Source organism: Penicillium argentinense (assembly GCF_028826775.1).
Source record: "Penicillium argentinense strain IBT 30761 chromosome Unknown utg000002l_segment0_segment0, whole genome shotgun sequence".
NCBI classification, from domain to species: Eukaryota; Fungi; Ascomycota; class Eurotiomycetes; order Eurotiales; family Aspergillaceae; genus Penicillium; species Penicillium argentinense.
Window position 1 is genome coordinate 1,011,247 of NW_026622661.1, and position 27,032 is coordinate 1,038,278.

The following is a 27,032-nucleotide window of genomic DNA, read 5'->3' on the forward strand; positions in this document are numbered from 1 at the left end:
AACATGGCCGCATAAAAACACTTTCTTCCAACATTTACATGCTAATGCTAGCAGCCTCTAAATGGGGCGGAAGATGATGGTGGTGGTGGAACGGAATATACGGCCGCAGTAAAGCAATTTGCTTAGAACTGCGAAACCGCCACGGCAACGGCTTGGCTGTCACTGTGGCTAATGCTGACATTGATCGACTTCACGCCGGCAGACTTGGCGGCGGCGGCGGCGGATCCGTGGAGCTAAAGATGATCTCCCGTTAGTGTTGTTGATCAATACGGATACCGATCCGATCAGAGTCGATCACGGTAATTTTTCAGAGTGGATAGAAACTTACGTTGACAATGGGCACGCCGTTGGCATCACTTCCGATCTCAATATCCTTCAGTGCGGCACCAGCGCCTTGGCTACTCACACCAAGAGACTTGAAAACAGCTTCCTTTGCGCTCCACCGGCCAGCGAACGAGGACTGCGGGGAGGCAGCCTTGCGGCAGTACTCTTGCTCACTGGCGGTGAAATTGCGCTCGACAAAGTCCTCGTTGGAGATGTTGACAGCGTCTATGTTCTCCACATCCACGCCGACCTTGCTGTTCTCGGTGGCGTGGGCCTTGGCCAGCGACTCGACCATTTGCCGGGTGCTTTCCGTGCCAGAAGCCTCGGCCTTGGGGGCGGCGGCGGAGTACTTCAACTCAGAGGTCTTCTTGTCGACGCTAACGCGGTAGTCGGGGTTCAGGAAGACCTTACTCTGGAGGTTGTCCTCGTACGGAGCCTTGTTCTTGGCGACAAAGATGGTGTTGCTGATCAGGCCGTTGTGGAAGTACCGGTAAGCCTTCTTTTGACGGGCCTCGACCTTGTTCTTGTAGGTCTGGTACTGTGCCTGGTCAAGAGCGGCATACAGATACTTGGGGTGGATACCAATGACCTGGGCACCCTTCTGACCGAAACCGAAGGAGGTGACCGAGAAGGCCTTGACTCCGTCGGTCTGGATGCTGCGGCTCGGGTAGACGATGTAGTCGAACTTCTCCATCACCTTATCAACGTTGTCGGCATTGCGGTTACCTGGAACGAGACCACTCTCCAGAACCTGCAGACAGCCGTTGAACATCCAAGCCCCGGCAGCACCCTTGGGGTGACCGGTCAGATACTTCTGGAAGATACCCATCACGGCATTGCCCTTCTTGCGGCCAAGGTGCTTGAGCTGTTGGCAGATCACATCGGACTCGTTCTTGTCGTTTGCAACAGTGGAGGTACCGTGGAAGGAAGCAACGCCAATGTCGTCGACAGTTAGACCCCAGGTGGCCAGGGCACCACGCAGGGGAGCGATGCGCGAATCCTGCTTCCAGAAGTTGTTGCCCAGGCTGAACTGAGCATCCTTCTCCTGGCGAACAGCCTCACGCTCGATGTGCTGGGCGCGCTCCTGCAGGTAGTCAGATTCATTGAAAGTGTCATCCCCCTGAGCCTTCATAGCCTCAACCTCCTCACGCAGGTAGAGTAGCTCGGACTCTTGCCATTCCTTGATCTGCTTCTTGCGCAAATCCAGCTGGCGGCGACGGTACTTGATGTCCAGCAGGGGCGAAGGGAACTTGCCAGGGTTCTCACGAGCAGTGGTGAGAACACCCTGACCAGGAGCGGGCACGGAGCGGCCGATCTTGTCGGTGGCGGTCGTAGTCAGGGCAATGATACCGTGGATCGGAACACCCATGTCCAGGGCAAGCTGGGCGGTCATAATGAGCTGCATACCGCAACCTTGCGACTCCATGAAACCGGCACGGGTGGTGGTGGTCGGACGCGACATCTCCTGAGGAGTGCGACCGTGAGCGAACTCATCCTCGGCGTTGCTGGTAGCCTTCATGTTGGCAAACTCGTAAGAGCCCTCCTCTTGGAAGTCATCGAAACCACCGACGAAGCAGACACGGGCCTTACCCTCGACAATGGTCTCGTAACCAATGTCAACGGACTCGACAGCAGTGGCGCAAGCACCAACGGGGGTCTTGATAGGACCAGTGGAAGACAAGAGCAGCATGTTCACCCAAGCACTCATGGTGTTGATGAAGGACTCCTGCAGGATATCCTTCTGCAGCGGCTTGTCAAGGTAACGATCCTTGTACATACCGCGCAGAGCATGGGTACCACCGATACCGGAACCAATGCAGTTACCAACTTCCGACAAGTGGACGTACTTGTAGAACTCGTACGGATCAGTGATACCGGCAGATAGCATAGACTCGGCGGTACAGACGAGAACGAACAGGGTGACCGGGTCGACCTGCTCGATGATATCCTCGGGAATACCGTAGCGGCGGGCATCCCAGCCGGTAGGGACCTGGCCAGCGACCAGACGGTCAAACTGCAGAGCCTTGGGGATAAGCAGGTTGGCGCCCTTGCGCAGGCGGACAGTGTACTCGCCCGACTCGGGGATTTCGAAGATCTCAACCTTGTCACCGTGTTCACGCTTGAACTCCTCAGCAGTCTCCTTGGAGGCCTCGAAGGGCTCGAGGTCCTCCTGGATGACGATCTCCTGTAGCAACTGTTTCTGCTTGGGATCGTAGCCCTTGAATAGCTCAGGCTCGATCAGGCGGATACCGGTGTGTTCAAGGATGTACTTCTCGTACTTGGGCTTGACGTCCTTGTCATCGACGGGGTCACCAGTCTTAGCATCAACCCAGCCAGAGTAGGCCTTGCCCTTGAGCGGACCGTTGTGGTGCCTTATCAGACCCATGATCCAGGCCATCTCAACACAGCCCTCGAGAGAGAACTTGCCATTGGCTTCCATCTCCCAACGAGTGCGAGAGTTACCCCAGGGACCAACCTCGGAGAAACCGGTGACAACGACGACCTTGTCGAGGTTGACCATACCCTTGAGAGATTCGTTGATGGGCTTGACCTCGCTCTCCCAGTCGGGGAGCTTGGGGAATTCAAACTTGATGTTGGCACGGGGCTCAGCAACGACCTTCTTGTACAGAACGCCGCTGTCCTCGCCGTTGACAACCTTGTGCTCGATGGCAGTCTCCTTAATGACGGCCTGGCGGACATCGCTGGTCTCCATGATATCAGTGCGGAGCTTGGTCATCAATCCCTTGAGATCGGGGATGAACTGCAGACCACCGTTCAGATCAGCCCAGACGGGGTCAAGTTGGCAAAGGTTGACGATAGCGGGGGACATCAGACCCAGAAGGTTGAAGGCCATCTCCTGCTGAGAGAAGGTGCGGACACCAAGTTTCTCAACACCCTCGGCGACCATGTTGTTGCCGCTCATCAGACCAGTACCGCGGGTCCAGCCGATAACGGCACCGCAGATGGTGAGGTAGTTGCTCCAGTTCTCAGAGTACCAGCGGTTGAAGAGGGTCTCCAGCGCCAACTTAGACTCGGAGTACAGACCGTCATTACCGAAGGTACCGTGGTTGGGGGACAGAGGCAAGACAACCTGAGCCGGGCGAGTCTCGAAGCCGTTGGCCTGCTTCTGGCTCTTGATAGAGCCCAGCATGCGGAGCAGGTTGGTCAACATGATACGGTGAGCCAGCTCGGACTTGGAATCAATGTTGTCAATCTCACGGCCATTCTCAGGGATGGCGGCGAAAGGAACGACGAAGTCCAGATCCCAGCCGAGACCCTTCTTAATGTCGTAGATGTATTCGACAAGAGCCTCCACATCTTGCTTGCTACCCTGGTTGAAGGGCACGACAACCAGCTGGGAACCGCGGGCACCGTAGCGGGCGTACATGGCCTGGTAATACTCGGTGACCTCACGAGAAAATCGGGAAGTGGTGACAATGACCTTGGCACCACCGCTGATCAGACCCTGAAGAACCTCCGCGCCGATGGAACCGGCACCGGCACCGGTCATGAGGACATTCTTGCCCTGGAAGGACAGACCCTCAGCAGCAGCGGACTCCAGCACCTTCAAGTAGGTGCCGGTGAGCTTCTTGCTGTAATCCCAGCCGTGCTCGCTCTTCTTCTTCAAGTGCAGGAAGGGAATGGTCTCGACCTTGCCGGGACGGGGAGCGCGCTTGATGCCAGACTTCTTGCCGTTCTCCTGAGGCATGATTTGACTCTCGTTCATGTTGAGGGCGTGCAGGACGTCCTTGTAGAGAGCATCGAACTGAAGCTGTGAGGTCTTGGAGAGACGATGTTGCTTGCGAATCATCTTATAGACATTCTTCAGGTCGTTCTGCACCTTGTTTCGGTTGCTGTACTCGGAGATGGGACCTCCCTCGGCCATCTGCTTGACGTAGTGCTCCAGCTTACGAGCGCTAGCACGGGGCACTTCCTTGTAGCCGATGGTACCCTTAGAGTCGATGGTGGTCTCAGGGCCGGTCGGGACAGCGACATCCTTGTAGACGGGAGCGACATCCATAACATCGCGGCAGTTCTCGATGAGCTGCTGTCCGAGCTCCTTGGCCAACTGGTAGGTCTCACCACGCTCTGTGGGGCAGTTGTCGATATGGTATTGCATGAAGTCGAGGAGAAGAGGGTTGGAGCGGTTCATGATGCGAATGCACTGGCTGACAATTTCACGGTCCACCACCTGCAGACGGCCGAAAATAATATCGTAGTACATGCTAAGAGCATCCTGGCGAGCCCAGTTCCAGGAGGAGTCGTACACGCGAGCCTTGAGAGGGTTGAAAGACGGCTCGATACCAGAGGCGTAAAAGTCACCGTGCTCGGCCTGCCACAGGTCGATCTGTGACTGCAGAGCCTTTTGGGTCTCTTGGGAAGTGATAAATGCCTTGTCACCGGCACGCAGGTCCATCTTGAGATAGCGGGCAATAGCCTCGAGCTGCTGCTTGAACAACGCACGCTGATCCTTGGTGAGGGCATCAATGGCGGCCGGGTCCATCATCATGCCACCACCGCCGCCGCCGCCGGAGTCACCACCGGCAGCAGGGGCAGAGAGGTTGATACCGGCGCTGGCGGCGTACTTGTTGGCGACATCGTCGAGGAAGGCCTTGGCGTCAGCCTCAGAGCCAAGACGGGAGGCCGGCTCCATAGTAATGGCGAGCAGCAGCACTCCGTCCTGACGGCCGGAGCCCAAACCCCAGCGGGTTTCCAAGTATTTCCGCACTGCTGTGATGTTGAAGCCACCGGGCATCTTGGAGGAGACGGTACGCGCAATCAAAGAGGACGACTGCTTGCCCAATTGGCCGTTGAAGGTGGCCTGCATGGCAGCACCAAGCTCGTCCAGCGGAGTGTCCTCCGGCTTCTCCGGTGTGGAGCCGAACTCTTTGCCCAGGTCACCCAGGATCTCGTTTTGTAATGTAGATTTGCCTGCGCAAGTTGAATTGGGTTAGCTACAGCTCATTGAGGTTCAATAGACTCAATGCGCCATTGTATTGCTAATAATGCACTCACCTCCAACCAAATCCTTAATCGCTTTTGTCAATGGCACATCAGCCAGGCTCTTCTTGAGCTTCTGCGCCACGAGGGATCGCAGCACGTCCACGGCGGTAACGGGGGCATCTTCGACTGCGGCCGCAGGGCCAGCACTGGGGGAGGGGGAGCTGCAGCGGCGGCAGGGGAAGCTACTGGAGCTGGAGCACCACCCGCAGGCGCTTCCGCCGCAGGCGTGGGCTCAGGCTCGTCCTCAATGGGGTCGACATCGTAATAGATCTCCTTAGCGTCCTTGTTATAGCAGAGAATCTGACGTTGCACGGAGGTAGCGGCGTCGTAGGCCTCGTACTTGGAGGCAAGTGTGCGGCGGGCCATGCCACCGAGGGTATCTGCGGGACCGATCTCGACAATGCGCTCGGTGCGCTGCTCGGCGAGGACGACATCTTGGGTTTCAATCCATCGGACGGGCGAGGCGAACTGGTAGGCGAGCAGCTCCACCAGCAAGGTGTGAGCCAGCTCCTGTTCGATCTCCGGACGCATGATGTAGTATTTGTGAGGGAGGAGGGGGGTATCGAGGAGAAGAGATATTAAGGTAGGTGTTCGGACTGGGGAGTCCTTGGAGGTGAGGGCGCAACGTGGGACTTCGTCGCTCTCGTGTTGCCCGCACGGCGTGGAAAGAAGGGATCCCAAAGAAGAAGAAATGAAGAAATTAAAACAAGACGATAATAGACAATGGGAGAAGGGGAGAATGGGGAAGCAGGTCTGGAGGCAGAGCGGACCAGATGCAGCAAAAAAAAAAAGGTGGGAGATACGCCGATAATGCAGGTGGTAATACCGGATACCGCGTGGTAATTTTGGCCTGTTGGCGTCTGTACTTGGGGACCGCCAGGTACCACCCGGCATCAAGGAACCACTACTTGACTACTTTTGACTGTGTATTCTGCGTCCGGGTGAGCGGGGCAGCATGGTGGGACGAGCAAATAAGGGCATGTTGAATAATCGAATCGACCATTATTAAACATGGTCGCAGGGTCAGCTGGGTGGGACTACACCCAAAAGAGGCCACGCAGGCATAACTCCGTGCTTCGGCCGGGCAGAAGGGATGGGAGAGAAGTGGTGAGCCGTTGGGGCTCTTTGACAGCGGGCCGCTACTGTAGGAACTGCCAGTGTCAGGCAGGCAACAGGCAGGAAGCGCGGTGGAGGCCAGGCACCCGTACGATACGCGTATGGTATTGCCCAACACCCCAGCGTCCCACTGAAAACGACAGTACCGACACTCGTTGAATCGGGTGGGGCCTGGCGCTAAACCGCTTTCGGGCCGGCCGTTCAACAGCGGATCTTTTTTTTTGCTTCACGCCATCTCCGCTCCTCTCCAGCACTCCCCCAGCTCTCTTGTCTCCAGCTCTCCTTCTTCCATTCTTGTTTTTGTTATTTTATTTAATCCTAGTTCCCGGTGTCTTCGCTCGAGACATCGTCAATTGGAGGTTAGTCACCATCCCTCGTGCCGCTGCATGCACCGGCTCTATTTTCTGGGAACCTCCAGCTGATCAGGATCTGTCTTCCAGCTCAATTGACGAGCCCGTGTTGGGTCTCTTGAGAGAGAATCTACGAGGTTACATCTTTGCCGACTCACATATACACCTCCGACCATGCACGGCACATCCACCGGTCCCCAGACCGGTATCAATACCCCCCGCTCTTCTCAGTCGTTGCGTCCCCTCATCCTCTCGCATGGCTCTCTCGAATTTTCTTTCCTCGTCCCCACCTCGCTTCACTTCCACGCCTCGCAATTGAAAGACGGCTTCGCCACATCATTACCCGAGCCCACAGACGAATTGGCCCTGGATGATGAGCCCTCCTCAGTCGCCGAGCTGGTGGCCCGCTACATTGGCCATGTGGCACGCGAAGTCGAGGAAGGAGAGGATGATACCCAGGGTAGCTACCTCGAGGTGCTCAAGCTCGTCTTGAACGAGTTTGAGCGCGCCTTCATGCGCGGTAATGACGTGCACGCTGTCGCCGCCGCCCTGCCGGGCATTGTCGCCAAGAAGAACCAGGTTGTCGAGGCCTACTACGCCGGGCGAGCCGCCGCGGGCCGGCCGACCAAGCCCTACGACTCGGCCTTGTTCCGTGCCGCGTCCGAGGAAAGCGCCGGTATCTACACCGTTTTTGGTGGCCAGGGTAACATCGAGGAGTACTTCGACGAACTGCGCGCCGTCTATACCACCTACCCCTCCTTCGTCGAGGACCTGATTGTTTCCTCCGCGGAGCTCCTGCAAACGCTCTCCCGCGAGCCCGAGGCGAGCAAGCAGTACCCCAAGGGTCTAGATATCATCCGCTGGCTTCAAGACCGTGATGCCCAGCCCGACACTGACTACCTCGTGTCGGCTCCCGTTAGTCTGCCGCTGATCGGTTTGGTTCAACTCGCTCACTACACCGTCACCTGCAAGGTTCTGGGCCGTCAGCCTGGCGATTTGCTGGAGCGCATTAAGGGTACCACTGGTCACTCGCAGGGTGTTGTGACCGCGGCCGCTATTGCTACGGCCACAAGCTGGGATTCCTTCGCCGAGGCTGCCCGCAATGCCTTGACCATGCTCTTCTGGATTGGTCTGCGCAGTCAGCAAGCGTACCCCCGCACTTCCATTGCCCCTTCTGTCCTGCAGGACTCGATCGAGAATGGCGAGGGTACCCCAACCCCCATGCTCTCTATCCGCGATCTCTCCCGGTCTGCGGTTCAGGAACACATTGATGCCACCAATCAGCACTTGCCCCAGGATCGCCACATTGCCATCTCCCTGGTCAACAGCGCTCGCAACTTTGTTGTGACCGGTCCTCCCATATCCCTCTACGGTCTGAACCTGCGCCTGCGCAAGGTCAAGGCCCCCACCGGTCTGGATCAGAACCGTGTTCCCTTCACCGAGCGTAAGGTTCGCTTCGTCAACCGCTTCCTCCCTATCACCGCTCCTTTCCACAGCCAGTACCTCACCTCTGCCTATGAACGGATTCTTGAGGACCTGGAGGATGTTGATATCCCTGCCAAGTCCCTCGAGATTCCTGTCTTCCACACCAAGACCGGTGAGGATCTACGCCAGCTTGGTGACAAGAGTGCTGTGCCTTCTCTGGTTCGCATGATTACCCACGATGCCGTCAACTGGGAACAGGCCACCGTCTTCTCCGGTGCTACTCACATTGTCGACTTCGGTCCCGGTGGCATTTCGGGTCTGGGTGTTCTGACCAACCGCAACAAGGATGGTACCGGCGTTCGTGTCGTTCTGGCCGGTGAGATGGATGGCACCAATGCCGAGGTTGGCTACAAGCCCGAACTGTTTGACCGTGATGAACACTCGGTCAAGTACGCTTCCGACTGGGTTAAGGAGCATGGTCCGCGTCTGGTGCAGACCTCCACTGGCCAGACCTACGTGGACACCAAGATGAGTCGTCTGCTGGGTATTCCCCCTGTCATGGTTGCCGGTATGACCCCCACCACTGTCCCCTGGGACTTTGTGGCTGCTACTATGAATGCCGGTTACCACGTCGAATTGGCCGGTGGTGGTTACTACAATGCGAAGACTATGACTGCCGCTATCAACAAGATTGAGAAGGCGATCCCCCCGGGCCGTGGTATCACTGTCAACCTGATCTACGTTAACCCCCGTGCTATGGCCTGGCAGATTCCTCTCATCGGCCGCCTACGCGCGGATGGTGTCCCTATTGAGGGTCTGACCATTGGTGCCGGTGTTCCCTCCATTGAAGTCGCCAACGAGTACATTGAGACTTTGGGCATCAAGCACATCGCTTTCAAGCCCGGCTCTGTTGATGCGATCCAGCAGGTCATCAACATCGCCAAAGCCAACCCCAAGTTCCCCATCATCCTCCAGTGGACCGGAGGTCGTGGTGGTGGCCACCATTCCTTCGAGGACTTCCACCAGCCCGTGCTGCAGATGTATAGCCGTATCCGCAAGCAGGACAACATTGTCCTTGTTGCCGGCAGTGGTTTCGGTGGCTCCGAGGATACCTATCCCTACCTGTCTGGTAACTGGTCGGCCAAGTTCGGCTACCCTCCCATGCCTTTCGACGGCTGTCTTTTCGGTAGCCGTATGATGATCTCCAAGGAGGCTCACACTTCCCACAATGCGAAGAAGGCGATCGCAGACGCTCCCGGTGTCGACGATGAGGAATGGGAGAAGACCTACAAGGGCGCCGCTGGTGGTGTCATCACTGTTCTCTCCGAGATGGGTGAGCCCATTCACAAGCTGGCTACCCGCGGTGTCTTGTTCTGGCAGGAGATGGACCAGAAGATCTTCAAGTTGGACAAGGCCAAGCGTGTTCCGGAGCTGAAGAAGCAGCGTAACTACATCATCAAGAAGCTCAACGACGACTTCCAGAAGGTGTGGTTCGGCCGCAACGCTGCTGGCGAGACTGTCGACCTGGAGGACATGACCTACACCGAGGTCGTTCACCGCATGGTCGAACTCATGTATGTTACCCATGAGTCTCGCTGGATCGACGACTCGCTGAAGCGTCTCACCGGTGACTTCCTTCGTCGCGTCGAGGAGCGTTTCACCACCGCCAATGGTCAAGCTTCGCTCCTGCAGAGCTACTCCGAGCTTGACACTCCGTATCCCACCGTTGACAACATTCTTGCCGCATACCCAGAGGCTGCTACTCAGCTGATCAACGCTCAGGATGTCCAGCACTTCATCCTTCTCTGCCAGCGCCGAGGCCAGAAGCCTGTTCCCTTCGTCCCCGTTCTGGATGAGACTTTTGAGTACTTCTTTAAGAAGGACTCCCTGTGGCAGAGTGAGGACCTGGAGGCCGTTGTTGGTCAGGATGTCGGCCGTACTTGTATTCTGCAGGGACCTATGGCCGTGCGTTTCTCCAACAGCATGGATGAGTCTGTTCAGGACATCCTAGACGGTGTTCACAAGGGTCACATCGCTGGCCTGCTTCGCGACATCTACGGCGGTGACAAGTCGAAGATCCCTGTCATTGAATACTTCGGTGGTCAGCTCGCCAGTCCCGAGGATGAGCCCGAGCTGGATGGTCTCACCATTTCGGAGGAGCCTAATAAGGTCAGCTTCCGTCTGTCTTCCTCTCCCTCTGCTGTTCTGCCCGATTCGGATCAGTGGCTGCGTCTGCTGGCCGGCGACTCCTACTCCTGGCGCCACGCCCTCTTCCAGGCCGATGTCTACGTTCAGGGCCACCGTTTCCAGACCAACCCCATGAAGCGCATCGTCGCCCCCACCGGTGGTCTGTATGTCGAGATCACCAACCCTACTGATCCAGCCAAGACCGTCATCAGCGTCCGTGAGCCCTACCAGTCTGGCAAGCTTGTCAAGACCGTCGAGGCCAAGATGAACGAGAACGGCCAGGTCAGCCTGACCCTGTTTGAGGGTCGCACCGCCGAGAATGGCGTTGTTCCGCTGACTTTCCTGTTCACTTACCACCCGGAGACTGGCTACGCCCCGATCCGTGAGGTCATGGGTGACCGCAACGACCGCATCAAGGAGTTTTACTACCGTATCTGGTTCGGCAACAAGGATGTGCCCTTCGACACCCCTACCACAGCCACTTTCAGCGGTGGCCAGGAGACCATCACGTCACAGGCTGTCGCCGACTTCGTCCACGCTGTCGGCAATACCGGTGAAGCCTTCGTTGACCGACCCGGTAAGGAGGTCTTCGCTCCTATGGATTTCGCCATCGTTGCTGGCTGGAAGGCCATCACCAAGCCCATCTTCCCCCGCACCATTGACGGTGATCTGCTGAAGCTGGTTCATCTGTCCAATGGCTTCAAGATGGTGCCCGGTGCCCAGCCCCTAAAGGTTGGTGATGTTCTCGACACCACAGCCCAGATCAACGCTGTCATCAACAACGAGTCTGGTAAGATGGTTGAGGTTTGCGGTACCATCAAGCGTGAGGGCAAGCCCATTATGCACGTCACCAGTCAGTTCTTGTACCGCGGTGCCTACACCGACTTCGAGAACACATTCCAGCGCAAGGATGAGGTGCCTATGCAGGTTCATCTGGCTACCAGCCGTGACGTCGCAATTCTCCGCTCCAAGGAGTGGTTCCGCGTCGATGAGAGTGATATCGAGCTTCTGGGCCAGACCCTTACTTTCCGTCTCCAGAGTCTGATCCGCTTCAGAAACAACACCGTCTTCAGCAACGTCCAGACTATTGGTCAGGTTCTTCTGGAGCTGCCCACCAAGGAGGTCATCCAGGTAGCTTCCGTCGACTATGAGGCCGGCGCTTCTCACGGTAACCCCGTAATCGATTACCTGCAGCGCAACGGTAACTCCATTGAGCAGCCCATCCACTTTGAGAACCCCATCCCGCTCAGCGGCAAGACTGCTCTTGAGCTGCGTGCCCCGGCCTCCAATGAGACCTACGCTCGTGTCTCCGGTGATTACAACCCCATCCACGTGTCGCGTGTCTTCTCGAGCTACGCCAATCTCCCGGGTACCATTACCCACGGTATGTACAGCAGTGCCGCCGTTCGCAGTCTAGTTGAGACCTGGGCTGCTGAGAACAACATCGGCCGTGTGCGTGGTTTCCACGTTTCACTGGTTGGTATGGTGCTCCCCAACGACATGATTACCGTCAAGCTTCAGCACGTTGGTATGATTGCTGGGCGCAAGCTCATCAAGGTTGAGGCCTTCAACAAGGAGTCCGAAGAGAAGGTTCTTGATGGTGAGGCCGAGGTTGAGCAGCCGGTGACTTCCTACGTCTTCACAGGTCAGGGTTCTCAGGAGCAGGGCATGGGTATGGAACTCTATGCCAACAGCCCTGTTGCCAAGGAGGTCTGGGACCGGGCTGACCGTCACTTCATCGAGAACTACGGTCTCTCCATCATCGACATTGTCAAGAACAACCCCAAGGAACTCACTGTCTACTTTGGTGGTCCCCGTGGTAAGGCTATCCGCCAGAACTACATGTCGATGACTTTTGAGTCCGTCAACGCCGATGGCTCTATCAAGTCGGAGAAGATATTCAAGGAGGTTGACGAGACTACCGCTTCGTATACCTACCGTTCTCCCACTGGTCTGCTGTCTGCCACCCAATTCACCCAGCCTGCTCTTACTCTGATGGAGAAGGCCAGTTTCGAGGACATGCGCTCCAAGGGTCTGGTTCAGCGTGACAGTAGCTTTGCTGGTCACTCTTTGGGTGAATACTCGGCTCTGGCTGCCCTGGCCGATGTCATGCCCATCGAAAGCTTGGTCTCGGTCGTGTTCTATCGTGGTCTAACTATGCAAGTCGCCGTCGAGCGTGACGAGCAGGGTCGCTCCAACTACTCCATGTGTGCCGTCAACCCCAGCCGTATCTCCAAGACCTTCAACGAGCAGGCTCTGCAGTACGTTGTGGAGAACATCTCTGAGCAGACTGGCTGGCTTCTGGAGATTGTCAACTACAATGTTGCCAACATGCAGTACGTTGCTGCTGGTGATGTAAGTTTCCCCCTCTTTCTCTGTTCGCCATGCAATTGTAATCATAAGAACAAGCAAAACTAACATCATTCCAGCTCCGCGCCCTGGACTGCCTCACCAACCTGCTCAACTTCCTGAAGGCTCAGAACATCGACATCCCCGCACTGATGCAAAGCATGTCTCTGGAAGATGTGAAGGAGCACCTGGTCAGCATCATCCAGGAATGCGTCAAGCAAACCGAAGCCAAGCCCCGTCCCATCAACCTGGAGCGTGGTTTCGCTACCATTCCTTTGAAGGGCATTGACGTCCCCTTCCACAGTACCTTCCTGCGCTCTGGCGTCAAGCCCTTCCGATCTTTCTTGCTCAAGAAGATCAACAAGACCACCATCGACCCCAGCAAGCTGGTTGGCAAGTACATTCCCAACGTTACTGCTCGTCCTTTCGAGATTACGAAGGAGTACTTTGAGGATGTTTACCGTCTCACCAACTCGCCCCGTATCGCTTCTATCCTGGCGAACTGGGAGAAGTACGAGGAAGGTACCGAGTCTGCTGCCAAGGCCTAATAATGTCGATTGTGATATCCCTCTAAACCATTTGAGTTTGTTTTTCTCATGTCTTAATGTGTGTTCTTCTGATAGAAAGACCCGTCGCCGTCGGGTCATGATGTGATATGTCTCGTCTCTATTTGGCGCTAACTCTCAATGTACATGTTTTCGTTTCGTTCAATCGGTTATCATCATCACTAGCCAACTTACTCGCGTAGCATGTAGCTGTAGAGCCTCCTAGTCGTCAATCAATCGAATCTAATAATCGTAAGAGTACGCCGGGCCATAACGGCCAAAGCTCACTTTCCAATTTCAGTAGGATTTGATGCATGCCTGAATTATAGATTTTTATACATCAATCTGACCCCCTACATCGTAACAGTCTTCTGAACAGCCATCGACCTAGTAATATTGCTACCCCTAATCCTATACGGCCGATGAAACTTCAAGAAGTGTTATAGATATAAAATCTTTTCGTAATTCTAGTAACTTTCCGTCTTGTCGGTGTTGGATCATCCATCAATCGAAAACAAGGGAATCAACATGGACGAAAAATAAGGAAAGTGAGCTCTGGTTTCAAGCCAACCGTAGTAAGAGAAAGAATATGCAGACGAGCATGCCATCCAGGCAGTGCTTACATTCATTGGGATTTTGATCAATATGGTACATAACGCTGAAGTCCCCTAGAACTCCTCAAATCCTGACCAAACATAGCTCAAGCTCCTTGGTGTGGCATGCTCAATCAGAGTTCTACGCATCTTTCCACGGACCAGGCCTCAGCATCCGATCCTCCTTTCCATAAACACTGACATCCTTGACAATAGCGATAAACCGGCGATGATTCTCCTTCGAATCCCCAATACGCGGACGGAAGATTCGCAGCAGGTCGGTGCTTAGAATACCAGTAGCAGGAATAGCCGCATGGATCTCAGCAGGCGTTGGGAATGGTTGATTTCCTGCTGGAATAGGAGTGGACATACGGCCTGGGCAACAGTTAGTATTGACAGGCATAGCGAAAGAAGATTGGGGTCAACAAAGAACGTACCTTTCATGCCGCCCTCGGGGCTACCAGCTCGAGAGCCTTGTGGTGTGCCGCCTCGAGAGGTACCAGGGGGGTTCAGTTTCAATTTCTTCGTCTTGCCGCTCTCGCTCATTTCGCCGCCGGATCCTGCAACTTCGACATCGCTCCCAGAGCCCGAGCCGCCGAGTGGGATGTTTCGGACTCGCTTTTTGCCAGCCTGCGGCCAACGGTCGCGTAAGTTTCAGTGTTGGGGGTTTTTATGAGGTTAATATATGGAGCTCACCTGCGATGGGGAAATCGGTCGTGACGTCGGCTGAGGAGTCGGGTGCGAAGACTGGTGTTTGTTCTTGGCCTTCTTCCGCGACGTATCTGTTCCACTGGCATCCGAGCCAGTGGGTGAGCCTAGGCGCTTGCGAGACGCGGCCGATTTCTTCAGAGCATCTGTGTGCTTAGGACGGCCCGAAGGAGTATTGGTGCCCTTTGATGAGACCGAGTCCTTTTGGTTCTTTTCCTCTTCGGCATTCTTCTTTTCTTCTTCCTTAGCGCGCTCGGCCTCGCTGTCATCGGAGCTCTAGAACACAAAAAGCAATTAGTCAATGCGGCTGATACTCGATTGGCAGGTGATTACCAGTCTTACCTCCTCATCGGTGTACGGGTTGGCATCCGAACCACTGCTGTAGTCGTAGTTCTTCTCTCGCTTCTTCAGCGCCTTGCGCATCTTCTTACCCTGGACGTGGCGAGCTTCCTTCTCCCACTTCTCACGTTTCTCCTCGTCCTCGTAGTCCTTCTCGTCTTTGAGATCGAAGACATTCGCCTTGAGCTGATCTTCTTTAATTCGCTTCTCGGCTTCCTTGGCGTCCTCGTCCTGCTCGGTGAAAAGATCATCATAGTGCTCTTCATCGTCGGCAAATCGATCTTCTTCAAAATCCATCTCGCCCGCCCCCAAGCCTTCTCTTCCACCCGAGACACCTTGTTTGCCAGCAAAGACCTTGCGAGATTTGGCATATTGTTCCAGCTCTTTTTGCTCCTTCATCTCTGCCTGTTTCTCCATGAACCATCGCGGATCTTTGATCCGCTTCGACATGTGCTTCTCCGCCTCTTCGATGGTCAAAGCCTTGAAGTGGCTCTTGGCAGTAAATTTATACCATTTCTCAGCAGGAATCATCCGCACCTTTCCATTGTCAAAGAAAAAAACAGCATGGGTTTCGGACAGAGCTGCCTCGTAATTACCCACCCAGATGTTCCGATTATCGAAGTCCTCGAGATGCCACGGCAATGCCTCCTCATACCGGACTCGAGCCTTTGCGATTTCCTCGGGTGTATAATCAGACTTGTACACTTGTTGGGTCTTTTGCTTGGGTGCATTCGGCCGCTTCGCTGATGATCCCACAGAAGGCGCGATTTGAGCTAGATTCTCTGCGCGCTCTTTTTCGCGCGCTGCTCGTCTTGCATCCAGGGCTTCCCGATCCGCCTCTGTGAGTTGTTGACCATCTGGTCCGACCAGTCTCTCCGGATTTGTTTCGTTCGTTCGAGTGCGGGGATCACGGCGATGCAGGCGAACCGGGCGCGTGAACTGCGACTCGTCGCGAGGATCGACACTGCGCTTCGCTGCGAAGCGCGCAATGTGATGCTTGATTCCCTCTCTCAGGGCTCGTTTTGTAGTCACCACCGGATAATCAACGTATGTTTCAGAGAGTAGAGAACCACTGAACCCGTTTACTGCGTGGTCGTCCTTCACGGGAAGCCGGTTTCTGTCTGGTTGGGACTGCGGTGGAACATTTGAGGCCGCTGGGTGCGTTGGTAGGGTTTTCGAAGCAGTGGATCCCCCTGGAGCAGCTCCTCCCGGGGCAGTTCCAGCGGGCTTAGGCTTTCTCTTTGGGCGAACTAAGGGGTCTGCTGGCCTGGGACGGCGGATGCGCATCGGAGGAGGTCCGTTCGGGCTGGTTGGCTTCCGGCCATTCGACGGGTTGACCGGAGTCGACATGTCTGCTCGAAACCAGGATCTTAATATCCTTGGATCCAGAGACAAGGGGATCGAGCCGAAGAGATGGCACTGTTGAAGAGAACGAGGAGGGAGGGGAGAGGAGTGAGGAGACGCGCCAGTGGAAGTGAGGTCAGCGACGAGCTTAGTCATGCGGGCTTGGCGCCTTCGCAGCTACAAAGAAATGACTTCACCGTAGCACGATTGTACAGCTCTACTAATTCGTCGACCCTGGAGGTCAAGTAACTGCTGGGGGTTTTATCTTTGATGCAAAAACAGTCGTCTCCTTCTCATTTTCTACAACCGAAAGAATTTTACTACAGCAGCAATAAATAAAAGGTGTCATGAAATCTTCGTGCCTCGTAACTGAATGAATGCATAAGGACTTTACACCCGGGTTATCAGCCATGCCGTTATTGCCCAAATTTCTGACCTGGTTCCAATACTTTGTATGGGCAGGCAACCCAGTCGCACCCCTAGTTGTTGGGTCAGTAAATAGCCTTGTAAACATATCTCTTTTAGACATATTTCCACACTTACCTGCTTGTAAATTTCCGTCCCCCACCATTTGAACCCATCAACAAAACCAGGGTAAATGAATGCGAAGAATACAACAATGACGGCAAATGCCAGACCTGAGTCCAAAGCCGCAGATAGAGTCATTGCATACTTCTCCCACCAGGCTGTCTTGCGGCGCCGGATCACGTAGTTAAATACGAAACAAACGAGCGCCCAGATGGAGAAGTTCAAACCAGTTGCGGGGGGGATCCAACTCAGGCTTCCAAATAGGATTGGGAAATTGACTTTGCGCCAGAAATTTTTCTTGCTCCGTCTTCCAAGGGCCCAGGCCCCCAGTGGTGCCACTGCACCGATCAAGAATGTCCATACAAGGGGACGGTAGAGGCCGCCGGGACCAAAGAAGCGCTGCGGGCCAACAACTCCCCAGAGAATGCTCCCATTGAAGTGCACCCGCGCAATAGGACAGTTGAAGCCGTTCATTGCCAGGGGAGTACAAAGCATTGGGATATGAGTAAACATCCAGTTCAAAACGCCAATTTGGGTCAAGCTGGATACTAGTGTTGCCATCATCTGAACACCAAAAAGTAGACGAGGCGGGATCTTCATGTAATGGCCGAGCTTCAGATCTGACGAAAATTTGATCCCTTGGGCGGAACTGATGTAGGAGTAAGTCACGAAAATCATGTTCGCGACCGGTCTTCCGGGGAAGACAATACCACAGAGAAGCTGGCATATTAGGTAAAGGCTGCTGTGTTGATTCGTGACAGCCATTATGATGCCAACAGGGATGAAAAAGACGCTAGTAACACCAAGGGCAAGAAGCAACCCATACCATGGCAGATGCACCGGATAACTAGGCGGAGTCAGCAATGATCGAGAAATACGAGAAAAGACCCAGATACGCACTGTTCCACGGTGTATATCGCAATAGCCAACATCGTGATCAACACGATAAGGTACCAAGTGAGCGGGGCATCTTCGTAGCGTCTCATTAGGCGGCAATGGACATCTTCCATGCCCAAAGGCATCTCCCGATTGGTATCGCGCGAGCTATCCCCGGACGCCTCTTGGCTGTGGTGAGTGGAAGAACGTCGTTGATCTGTTTGCAAGGGCTGGTAGGTCTCCATGCCCGGTAGCTCCCGACGCTCTTCAAAGGCTTTTCGGGTCTGTTGCCAGATGTCTTTACCATACCAACAGACGGTGTGGGTTACCAACGATGTCAGGGCCGCAAATTGTACACCATAGGACAGTACATAAGTGATGGGCAGATACACGGGAGAATATTCATCGTAGGCTTTTTTGTCGAACAGAAAATCGGAGGTCAGAATCCGGCTCACGTTATAGGGATGTCCGGTGTTGTCGAAGACTGCTGCAGACAGAATAGGCATGTAGGAGGTGAAGAGCACATTTTTATAGTCTTCACAAATCATCAGCCAAATTAAGTACCCACCAGAACCGATGGGTCAGAACTTACACATGATTGGAGCAATGGCCCAGATGACAATCACCAAACCGGTCACAATGTTGGCTGCTGCCCACCAAGGCGTCAGTAGTGGAGATCCAATGTACGCAATCTGTGCCCAGTCAAAAGTCAATGGAAACATTCCAAGACCCGAAGCAACTCCAAACTTAAAAATTGCCAATCAGTAAAGATGAAGCGGTATGCGAGGAAAGAGGCCTTTCGTACCAGGTTGGAGACCACAACATTTTTTGGAGCAAACCAGGTGATCACGTTGAAATAACTCAATGCTGGCATGAGCAAACCTGGGATAAAATACCAGAGGAAAGCAGCGCCCCAGACGACAATGAAGAACTTGTACCGAGAAATACTCCAGCCATTTGCCTTCTTGTTGGCAGTCTTATGCATGGTCGAGAACATGGCCGTCGACATCAGAGTGCCTGGCCAGATCATGGCCGATGGTCGCACAAGGAAACGTCTGGTTAGGCCGGCAAATGCGTATCCAAGCACTTGAGTGGAGATGATGAGTAGGAGCTGATACATGATCGGGACCTCTTGCTGGTAAAACTTATGCTGCTCCACAATCACCTTATTATGTTTCGAGTCAGTTACTAAAATAACAGCATTATTCGGTGACGAGACTTTAAATACTCACATCCGTTGCAAAGGCAAACCCAAAGGAGACATTGCTGCTGATATAGACACATGCGTGTTCTTTCTCGTTCCAACGACCCTGGCCGAGCCAGAGTCGCATTCTGGATAGCCAATTGATCTCCGGCGCATCGATCTCGCCTGAGAGTAATTCACGATGGTGCAGAGTACCATTTTCAAAGACCTCCAAGGGGTCGCCGGTTCTTTTCAGCAGGGCATCCCAGAACTTGCCCAGCGGATGGACGAGAACAAGCGCGATGATCGGCGTTATGGCAACGCTGGGGTAGCGAAGAGAAAAGAAGAGATTGGCGGCCGACCCTGACAAGGAAAAAAGCAAAGAAAGAATCCACATGCGGGGGGCTACAGGCAATTATTAGATATCGACGCACTTGCGAGCGATGACAAGGATCGGAATGAGGGCAACAAGGAGTAGTACATACTATTGATTGAAAGCGAAATATTATCTGTTGCCGGTACTATGGCTCGCACTTGTGCATAACTGTAGTGTTACGACTAAAATTAGCAATCAGCTGGTTCGTCAGGGTTGCTGCAGCATGGCAAACACGGGCGCCATGGGCAGCCAACGGCCATTTCCACTTACGGCGAATTATCCGGAGGGTCCTCCTCTGATGATTTCGTATCTTCTCCATCAAGATCGAGGCTATCTTCCTCGTCACTGGTGATATACGGCGACGATGCCGGCGTTTCTTGCATTACTGGATTACCAGGCACCGCGAGGCCTGTTGCAAAGGAATATTTGGAATCGGCGCCCATACCAACATCTGAAGTGGCAGACGAAGGTCGACGATTGCGATTCCGGCCCTCTCTCCTATGCCAGCCACTGCTTCTTCGTCGGCCCGACGAGTGTGACCGTCTAGTCTCTGGCTGCCGTTGTCCATTGTCGGAAGGGCCCTCGGTGCAGCTCTCGGAGCTGGTTCGCTCCGTTTGTGACTGGAATCCTGATCCTGATCCGCGAGCTCCCTTGTGTCCGTTCGCTCGAATCACGGCCGAACTGGCCTCGCCTTCGGAGTCAGGGTCCTGCGGAATGCGCACCGCTCCGTAGGACGAGGAGCCCAACGCGCGCGAGGAACGGATGAGCGGGGCGCGCGACATGAAGGTCCCGAGGCGCTGGGCGAGGGACCGATGGGGCGAGTTCACGTCGGAGTGCGAATCGCCGCATCCATCGTTGGGGAGATTGTCGAGGTCGCCGCCGTCGCAGTTGCCGTCGTCGCGGTTGCCGACTTCGTGAGGCCTTTCGCCTGGCGGAGACCGCCTCCGCGTCTGCAGCGGAATGTCCGTGATGATGACGAGGAATCTAAGTAGGTGCCAGGAGACCAAGGTGCGCTTTCGAGTCGACTAGGTCCGATGCCGTTGTCTGTCGTCTGTAGTCTGTCGTGAAGTGAGCCCGGCTTTTGCGTGAGAGATTTGGTGGGGGCCCCACTAGAGCCACGAAGCTCTGGAATCTGGTTAAGGCGGCCGATTGTGGCATCCTTCAGTATTGAACCGCCCAGGACATGCTCATACGGGTTTAGGGAAGGAGGCTTTTCCTAGCGCTCTTTTACGGGACGCCATACACGAAACTCGAGGTTCGTTCCAATCCCGAGTGGTACAAGTATATATCTATGGCACATATTTACTCTATATATGTTGTTCAACTCTACTACTTTTCGCCATTTACGGCCTAGAACAGCTCCGTCACTTGTTGGTCCTCGTCCGCCGCTGGCGGTGCTTCTAGCTGCGCCTGCGCCTTCGCCAGACTAGCCTCAGTCTGCTGTCCCTCGCCCTCCTCATCGCGCATCAGCACTTGAACCAGTCGGTCACAAGCTTCCTTAACTCCTTCATCGTTCACGTGCAAGTGGCATTCTCGGATAACAGGGTACACTTTCACCTCGCGCATGAGGTTTCGACCTTCCCGGGTCGTGGTCAACAAAAGAAGAGTCTCCAGGTGGGTCGTGATGATCGTGTTGTCACTGTCGCGCCTCTTATCCGGCCCCAGCAGCTGAAGATCCGGGTGCATTGACATCATCTCATCGTCGGGGTATTCCTCGGGGCCAGTGATGGGGAGCAGGAGGTAAGGGAGGAGATTGGCGGCATCTTCGTCAAAAAGCATTGGATGTGAGGGAACGTCGAAGGCCACATTCTTGATGGTGGAGGCCACGCCCTTCCGGCGGATATCGCTCTTATGTTCGGTGAAGACGGTCAATTTGGTAATGGGCACCACGCTGTCGTATTCCTGGCGTGTGGTGAAGTAGCTGCGGCCTTTTTCGGTTTGTGAAAGATCGGCGAAGAAATAGGACAGGTAGTCAAAGTTGGCGTTCTTGTTGAGCCCCCCTCTGCACCCTTCACGAAGCAGTCCATTAGCTGGTCGATGGCATTCGCGGAACTGGACACGCCCTCGGGCACCCGGCGCTTTACTGAAAGCAACTTCTGTAGCGCATCAGACTTGGCGAGGTTTGCCAGGAGAGTCGCGAACTCGTCGGCATTGGGCTCTTTTATACTCTGCGAAGGACCCGGTCACCAATGTCAGCTCTATGAATATAAAATATTTTTGTATGCAGTGATGTGGATCGACATACCGTTAATTTGAAGAGCAATGTTTCGATGAAGTCGTCATCCTCGGCCAGATTTTTTAAAACCTCTTCATCGCTGGAGAGATTAATCAGAATGGTCAAGGCATTCTTCGCAATGGGCTATACATGAAAGTGGCGCAATCATTAATGTGGCCGATCGAGGGATTTGACTGGGGGACTGGACGCACAGTATAGTCGCGAGCCAACAGCTTCAGGTCGCGCACAGGGAGTAATTGCTGACGCTTGAACAGGCTAGGTTGGGCTGTGGAGAATCCCACGAGGTTCTCACAGGCTGCAACAGTGAGTATGCGGCGTGGGTTGGAGTCGAGGCTGGTAGTCCTGGGCATGCGTACCGATCTGTCGAATCTGGGTGTTGCCGTGGTGGAGAAATTCCACCAGCTATAAGAAAATCCAAGTCAGCTGAAACTGCAGCAAGCATAGAGTGAACGTATCGGCCTACCTCCTCGAGTTCAGTGGGCATCTTGGGCGATGTGCAAAATGAAAGTCGCAACTTTTTTTTCTGCCGCAGAAAAGAACCGAAGTGGGGAGATTCCGACGTCACCGCGGGGCGCTCTTCTATACCACGATCCTCCAATTCTTGGACAATTCGCAGGTTAATGGTGTCCAATGGACTTGATCTGGTCGATTTTGATTTGCTGTCATATTAATCCCCACAGTTGATCACATCTCTGCACAGAATGGTATTTCCTGGAAAAATAAGAGATATGCCGGGCGTCTACTTACTTAGCACGGGCGGTCCTAGTCAACCACCCTACCCCCCCCCCCCTCCCGGGATTTCACTCCAACCGTCTTCACCCCTCCCAACACCACCTTTATATTTAGAATGACAGAACCTAATCTCAACGAGATCCATGACTTTCTTGTTTCACTCGCCTTCAAGGCTGGTGAGATCATCAACAATGCTTTGCCGGACACAAGTGGCCCAGGCTCAAAGAAAAACAGTACGTACGCTGGTTCGACAGCGCCCAAAGAGGGGATATACCATAGAAAAGACAGAGATTCAACTGATCTGACCTTTTCAGGTGCCGACCTCGTAACGCAATATGACCGTGCAGTTGAGAACATGATTTCTACCTCATTGAAGGAAAAGTACCCCGATTACGCGTAGGTTCTCATTCTCATCATCGTCACTGCGCATACACCCGATCTGATCCGGATGCTGTCCCCCAGCTTCCATGGCGAAGAAACCTACGATCCTGCGAGGCCCCTAACGGATGCTCCGACATTTATCGTGGACCCGATTGACGGTACAGTCAATTTTGTCCACGGCTTTCCCTGCGCCTGTGTTTCCCTGGGCTTTGCAGTGAACAGAATACCCACCGTCGGCGTTGTCTACAATCCCTCAACGAAGGCTCTCTACTCCGCCATCAAAGGACAAGGCGCATTCCTGAACCATGAGACTCGCCTACCTCTGAAGGGAGACCACGTGGAACCGTTGTCTGGACTGTCCAATGCGCTCATCAGTATTGAATGGGGATCCGATCGCAGAGGATCCAACTGGGAGACCAAAGTTCGAACCTTTGAGAAGCTGGGCCAGGCAAAGGAAGATGGCGGGGCGATGGTTCGCTCATTTCGGAGCATGGGGTCCGCAGCGCTGAATATTTGTGCGGTTGCTGAAGGGACCCTGGATCTATATTGGGAGGGCGGTTGCTGGGAATGGGATGTTTGTGCTGGATGGGTAATTCTTTCTGAAGCAGGGGGAATTATGGTTGATGGAAATCCGGGGGGTTGGGAGACGAGTCTGGATGGGAGGAAATATCTTGCTGTCCGGGGGGCTCCATCAGCAGGGCAGAAGGGGATTGTGGAGGAGTTCTGGAGTTATATTCAGGGCACATTAACCTACTGACCACGAGACAGAGGGTCGGGGTGAGCGTGCCATGGTATAATAAATTACAGGGTATGTCCAACGACCTAGGTATAATTATGTACAGATCTCTATATATCAAATCGCGCTGATTATGGGGCTGGCCGAAGCGCTGGTGACCATCGAAATCCAGCATCATCGTCTTCATCCAAGCCAGATTCGTAGTCGTCATCTTCGTCCACTTGACGGTCGGTCCAACGCGCCGAGTCCTGTCGAGAGACGTCCGTGTAATGTGAATGCGAACGTGCATGAGTGCTCGCCGTTTCGTGCGATTGATCTTCGCATGGGAAGGCCTCGTGTTGCTCGCGTGCGAGTTTCAACCCGGCAGCGTCATCCTTCCGCCCACCTTGTAGCAAAATGGCTCCGCTCTGCTGATTACCCCCTGTGTTGGTTGCATGAGAATCACATTGGCCTTCCACTTCGTCGCCTGAGCTCGTGGGCCCGATGTTAGGGGATTTGGCCCTGTCGAAATTTCGATTTAGCGTGTCGTCTACTTCCGCCATGGACGAGGGGACAAAGTGTGTATCGACAAGGTGCTTTACAACAGGCCATCCGTAAGCATTGGTGAACATGCGTCGCACAATGATATTGTTATGGGCATCCGGTTCCAGGCGAACAAGAACTTTGCGCCAAGAGAGATCACGGTGATACGCTCGTGCAATCTTCTCCTCGACTTTGAGTCCACTCTCTCCACTATTACCGGGTGCACCCGAGCTTGAGGGTAGCTGTGTTTCAGAAGAAGGCACTGTCTTGGAGTTCTTGTTTTGCGATGAGCCGAAGGCCATGGTGCGTCTCTTGACAGGCATCGGTGGTGGTATATCATCAGGATGATAGATCCGATCATGGAAAATGGTGCGAGAGCGAGCAGCAGGGTCCAGAATGAACTCGCTGGGAGGCAAGGGCGGCATTAACAGATCTCCCGCAGACTCGAAGAAGGTCGTTTTCGGTGGCGTATAAACTCCGTCATCTTCATACAGCGAATTACCCCGAACAGGTGAGGGCGTGGGTGTCTCATGGGTGTCAAAAGATCCTAGTGTCTGGCTTCGTTTATAGATCTTGGAATGCTTGCCACTGGGGGTCTGCTTGGGCTCTAATTTAGCTTCCTTGGGCCGAAACAGGGACAGGAAGCTGCTCAATGGCCCCGAGCTGTTTTCTGAGGCATTCTCCCTTGGGCCGGTCTCGCCTGTATAGTGATTGTGGTTCTGAGAAGGAAGCCCCTGTTGATGTTGATGTTGGCTTTGTGCAAGGAACTGACCCGGGCTGGGCGAGGGTGAATCACCGCCCACCGCGAAGGCTTTATGGCCATGCAACGCAGACGTACCGTCTCCACCACTCAGTTCTGGCATGTCGCCCGAGCGAGGCAGTCTTGGGGACTTGGAATTGGCCCCGGTCAATTCGGCCCAGCCCCATTCAGCCATTGTTCCCACCAAACCATTGCCTCGCCTCGCCTTTTCAACCCGCTCCAGCCCTCGCCAGTCAAGGAAGAGAAGACAAGAAGTCCGGAGCGGGACAATTCCGTCGTTCACGACGTTCGAGTAAAGTGTCCGGTGATGGAATTTGTGAAGCACCTCGTGGGCAGGCCCGCAAGGCAAGATCCGCAACAGAGGCTTTGCACCAGGATCTGACTGGCTTTGGTCTTTTGCCGAGCCTCCACGACCTCCAATGATGGCACCCCAGCCACTGCGGACTTTCGGCGCGGTCCAGCTTAGTCCCAGGTCTTGCCCAGTTCGTCCCACGAGTCCCAAATCAAGTGCAAACCGGACATACATGGGGTTCTCATTGCTGAGGCCCAGGAAGGGTGTCGCAAGAGCGATGAAGTTGATGGGTTGAATCCGCTCAAAAAATTCAGGTGAGTGTTTTTGGATGTAGGCGATGGCGTATGTTTGAATTAGTCCCCCAAGCGAATGTCCGATGAAGCTGATGCTGGTGATCTGATAGGCGTGATCCTCTCCGTCCGTGAGATCCTCGCGAGTCTCTGGTTGTGAATGGGGCTCAAGAGAAGGCTTCGCCTGCTCCTTGTGCGCACTGAAGGGCCGAGAAAAGGGCTTTGCCTTGGGGCCCTTCAGAGGGAAGTACGGTTGATCCGGATAAGTCATGAGTAGAACATATTTGGCCAGTCGCTTCCCAAGATATTGAATGCCACGCTCCGTACGAGCGGCATTTCCAGAGAATCCCCGGACGACAATTTGCTCATCACTATCATCAGTCCCACCCTGGCCCGTTTCTCCTCCACTGGCTCGTTTCCGGGGCTTGTTCATAGCGGCATCGATACTCTCCTTGAGATACAACATATCCGCGCCCAGATTACTGTGCAAGCCGTGCGTTAGTACCACCAGGTGAATTCTTTTTTCGGGGGCTTTGGAGCCGGGGTCGCAGTGAAGTCTCCAAGTTGCTGGAGACCCGATGCGATACCGTCAACATCATCAGTGCTAGACTCGGTGGACTGGGACAGCGGCTTGGAGGGGAGCGGGGGGCTATTCCAGAGACTACTCGTGCCATCGACGTGCACGGTGAGAGACTTTGAATATACACCTTTCGTCGCTATGACCTGCTGTCCTCGCGTTTCTGGAAGCCAATGTTCATGGAATTTCCCTGGGGGCCCCATACCCGCTCCGCCACCTGAGAAAAATTCCATTGACCTTGCATCACGGCCGACCAGCAATTCAAAGTGCACCACCGCGCTACTGGAGAAGATGACCTGTGATACGATCTCGATGACCCAGGTCACACTTCGGTCATGCCCGGGCTCAACTCGACCTGCCGCTAATGCATGCGAGTCCCCGAAGTGCGCCGGGATCTTGATCGTAGCATCCCAGTTCCCGCCTGCTTTCAGATAGGGTTCAAATTGCGGAGATCCTTCGGACTCCTGGCTATCGTATTTGCTGTTGGGGTCGAATTTGGCGGGGTAGCAGGCCGTATAGAGGGTGTATGGCCCATGGAGATAGGCCGCGCGGAGGGGGATCGCGGATGTATTCTTCACTCGTACGTGGAGTTCTGAGGGGATTGGGAGGATCGGATCAGCTGCCGGCGTGTATGTGAGAGTATATCTGCCGATAGCAATTATATTAGTCTTCCAAGCTCTGGTCTTTAACCGAATTCCCCGTCACGGCGGCCGGAGAGCTCGGACGAGGCGAAGCGCAGAGAGAACTTACCTAGCGATTTCTCCGACGCGCACACTGCCGGTCTGGTGGACCAACAGCATATCTGAAGCCAAAATTGCCTCCGCGGGTGCTTGGCGCCAGCCAGCAAGGGTGTAGAAGCGAGACGCGCCTTCAGCGCGGGTGAGGACCGCTCCTTGTTCGGGGGTTTGCGAAGCGGAATAGGTTCGAGGCGTGATCAGCATCGAATCCGAGCACTTCCATGGTCCGGCGCAGCCAGTTGATCGAAGACGACAAGTGCGGAGTCATTCATACACACAAGGGCAAACGAGCACGAAGGCGGGTGATGTCTGGGAAACGCCGGGAGGTCGGGACGGGCCCTGATCTTCGCTCGTGATGGGTCATCCCGCACAAGCGGATCGGCGCCAACATGCGCGGGTTGGACATGCTACAGGCTACCGAGGCGTCCTACGGCTGCATTCACCAGTATCTAAGGCAGGTGTGGTTGGATTTGCGGTGGCTCTCCCTTCTGCACTTGACGTCCCTGTTGAAACGGCGATATA

The 27,032-nt window shown here is 54.6% G+C and overlaps 6 protein-coding genes across 6 annotated transcripts; 2 read left to right on the forward strand and 4 right to left on the reverse strand.

Annotated features, from left to right (window-relative positions):
* Positions 1 to 122: 122 nt before the first annotated feature.
* On the reverse strand, positions 123 to 5,859 carry N7532_001252 (trifunctional fatty acid synthase subunit FAS2; the record flags this gene model as incomplete). Its single annotated transcript, XM_056613746.1, has 4 exons — positions 123 to 233; positions 329 to 5,256; positions 5,341 to 5,454; positions 5,529 to 5,859. The coding sequence occupies 4 exons, from the start codon at positions 5,857 to 5,859 to the stop codon at positions 123 to 125; spliced, it is 5,484 nt and encodes a 1,827-aa protein (XP_056478787.1).
* A 1,109-nt stretch (positions 5,860 to 6,968) lies between these two features.
* On the forward strand, positions 6,969 to 13,303 carry N7532_001253 (tetrafunctional fatty acid synthase subunit FAS1; the record flags this gene model as incomplete). Its single annotated transcript, XM_056613747.1, has 2 exons — positions 6,969 to 12,761; positions 12,836 to 13,303. The coding sequence occupies 2 exons, from the start codon at positions 6,969 to 6,971 to the stop codon at positions 13,301 to 13,303; spliced, it is 6,261 nt and encodes a 2,086-aa protein (XP_056478788.1).
* Positions 13,304 to 14,035: 732 nt separating this feature from the next.
* N7532_001254 (transcription factor IIF subunit TFG1) lies at positions 14,036 to 21,967 on the reverse strand (the record flags this gene model as incomplete). The annotated part of the gene is made up of 17 exons (XM_056613748.1): positions 14,036 to 14,268; positions 14,331 to 14,523; positions 14,590 to 14,877; positions 14,944 to 16,461; positions 16,828 to 17,659; positions 17,713 to 18,223; positions 18,281 to 18,434; positions 18,494 to 18,853; positions 18,921 to 19,276; positions 19,357 to 19,415; positions 19,518 to 20,272; positions 20,616 to 21,249; positions 21,306 to 21,415; positions 21,493 to 21,606; positions 21,675 to 21,778; positions 21,840 to 21,885; positions 21,947 to 21,967. The coding sequence occupies 17 exons, from the start codon at positions 21,965 to 21,967 to the stop codon at positions 14,036 to 14,038; spliced, it is 6,288 nt and encodes a 2,095-aa protein (XP_056478789.1).
* Positions 21,968 to 22,330: 363 nt separating this feature from the next.
* On the forward strand, positions 22,331 to 23,353 carry N7532_001255 (inositol monophosphatase family protein; the record flags this gene model as incomplete). The annotated part of the gene is made up of 3 exons (XM_056613749.1): positions 22,331 to 22,448; positions 22,530 to 22,611; positions 22,678 to 23,353. 3 exons carry the CDS (start codon positions 22,331 to 22,333, stop codon positions 23,351 to 23,353), a joined length of 876 nt encoding a protein of 291 aa, XP_056478790.1.
* A 110-nt stretch (positions 23,354 to 23,463) lies between these two features.
* Positions 23,464 to 25,662, reverse strand: N7532_001256 (lipase ROG1 family protein; the record flags this gene model as incomplete). Its single annotated transcript, XM_056613750.1, has 1 exon — positions 23,464 to 25,662. The coding sequence occupies one exon, from the start codon at positions 25,660 to 25,662 to the stop codon at positions 23,464 to 23,466; it is 2,199 nt and encodes a 732-aa protein (XP_056478791.1).
* A 32-nt stretch (positions 25,663 to 25,694) lies between these two features.
* On the reverse strand, positions 25,695 to 26,714 carry N7532_001257 (uncharacterized protein; the record flags this gene model as incomplete). Its single annotated transcript, XM_056613751.1, has 2 exons — positions 25,695 to 26,418; positions 26,524 to 26,714. The coding sequence occupies 2 exons, from the start codon at positions 26,712 to 26,714 to the stop codon at positions 25,695 to 25,697; spliced, it is 915 nt and encodes a 304-aa protein (XP_056478792.1).
* Between the last annotated feature and the right edge of the window lie 318 nt (positions 26,715 to 27,032).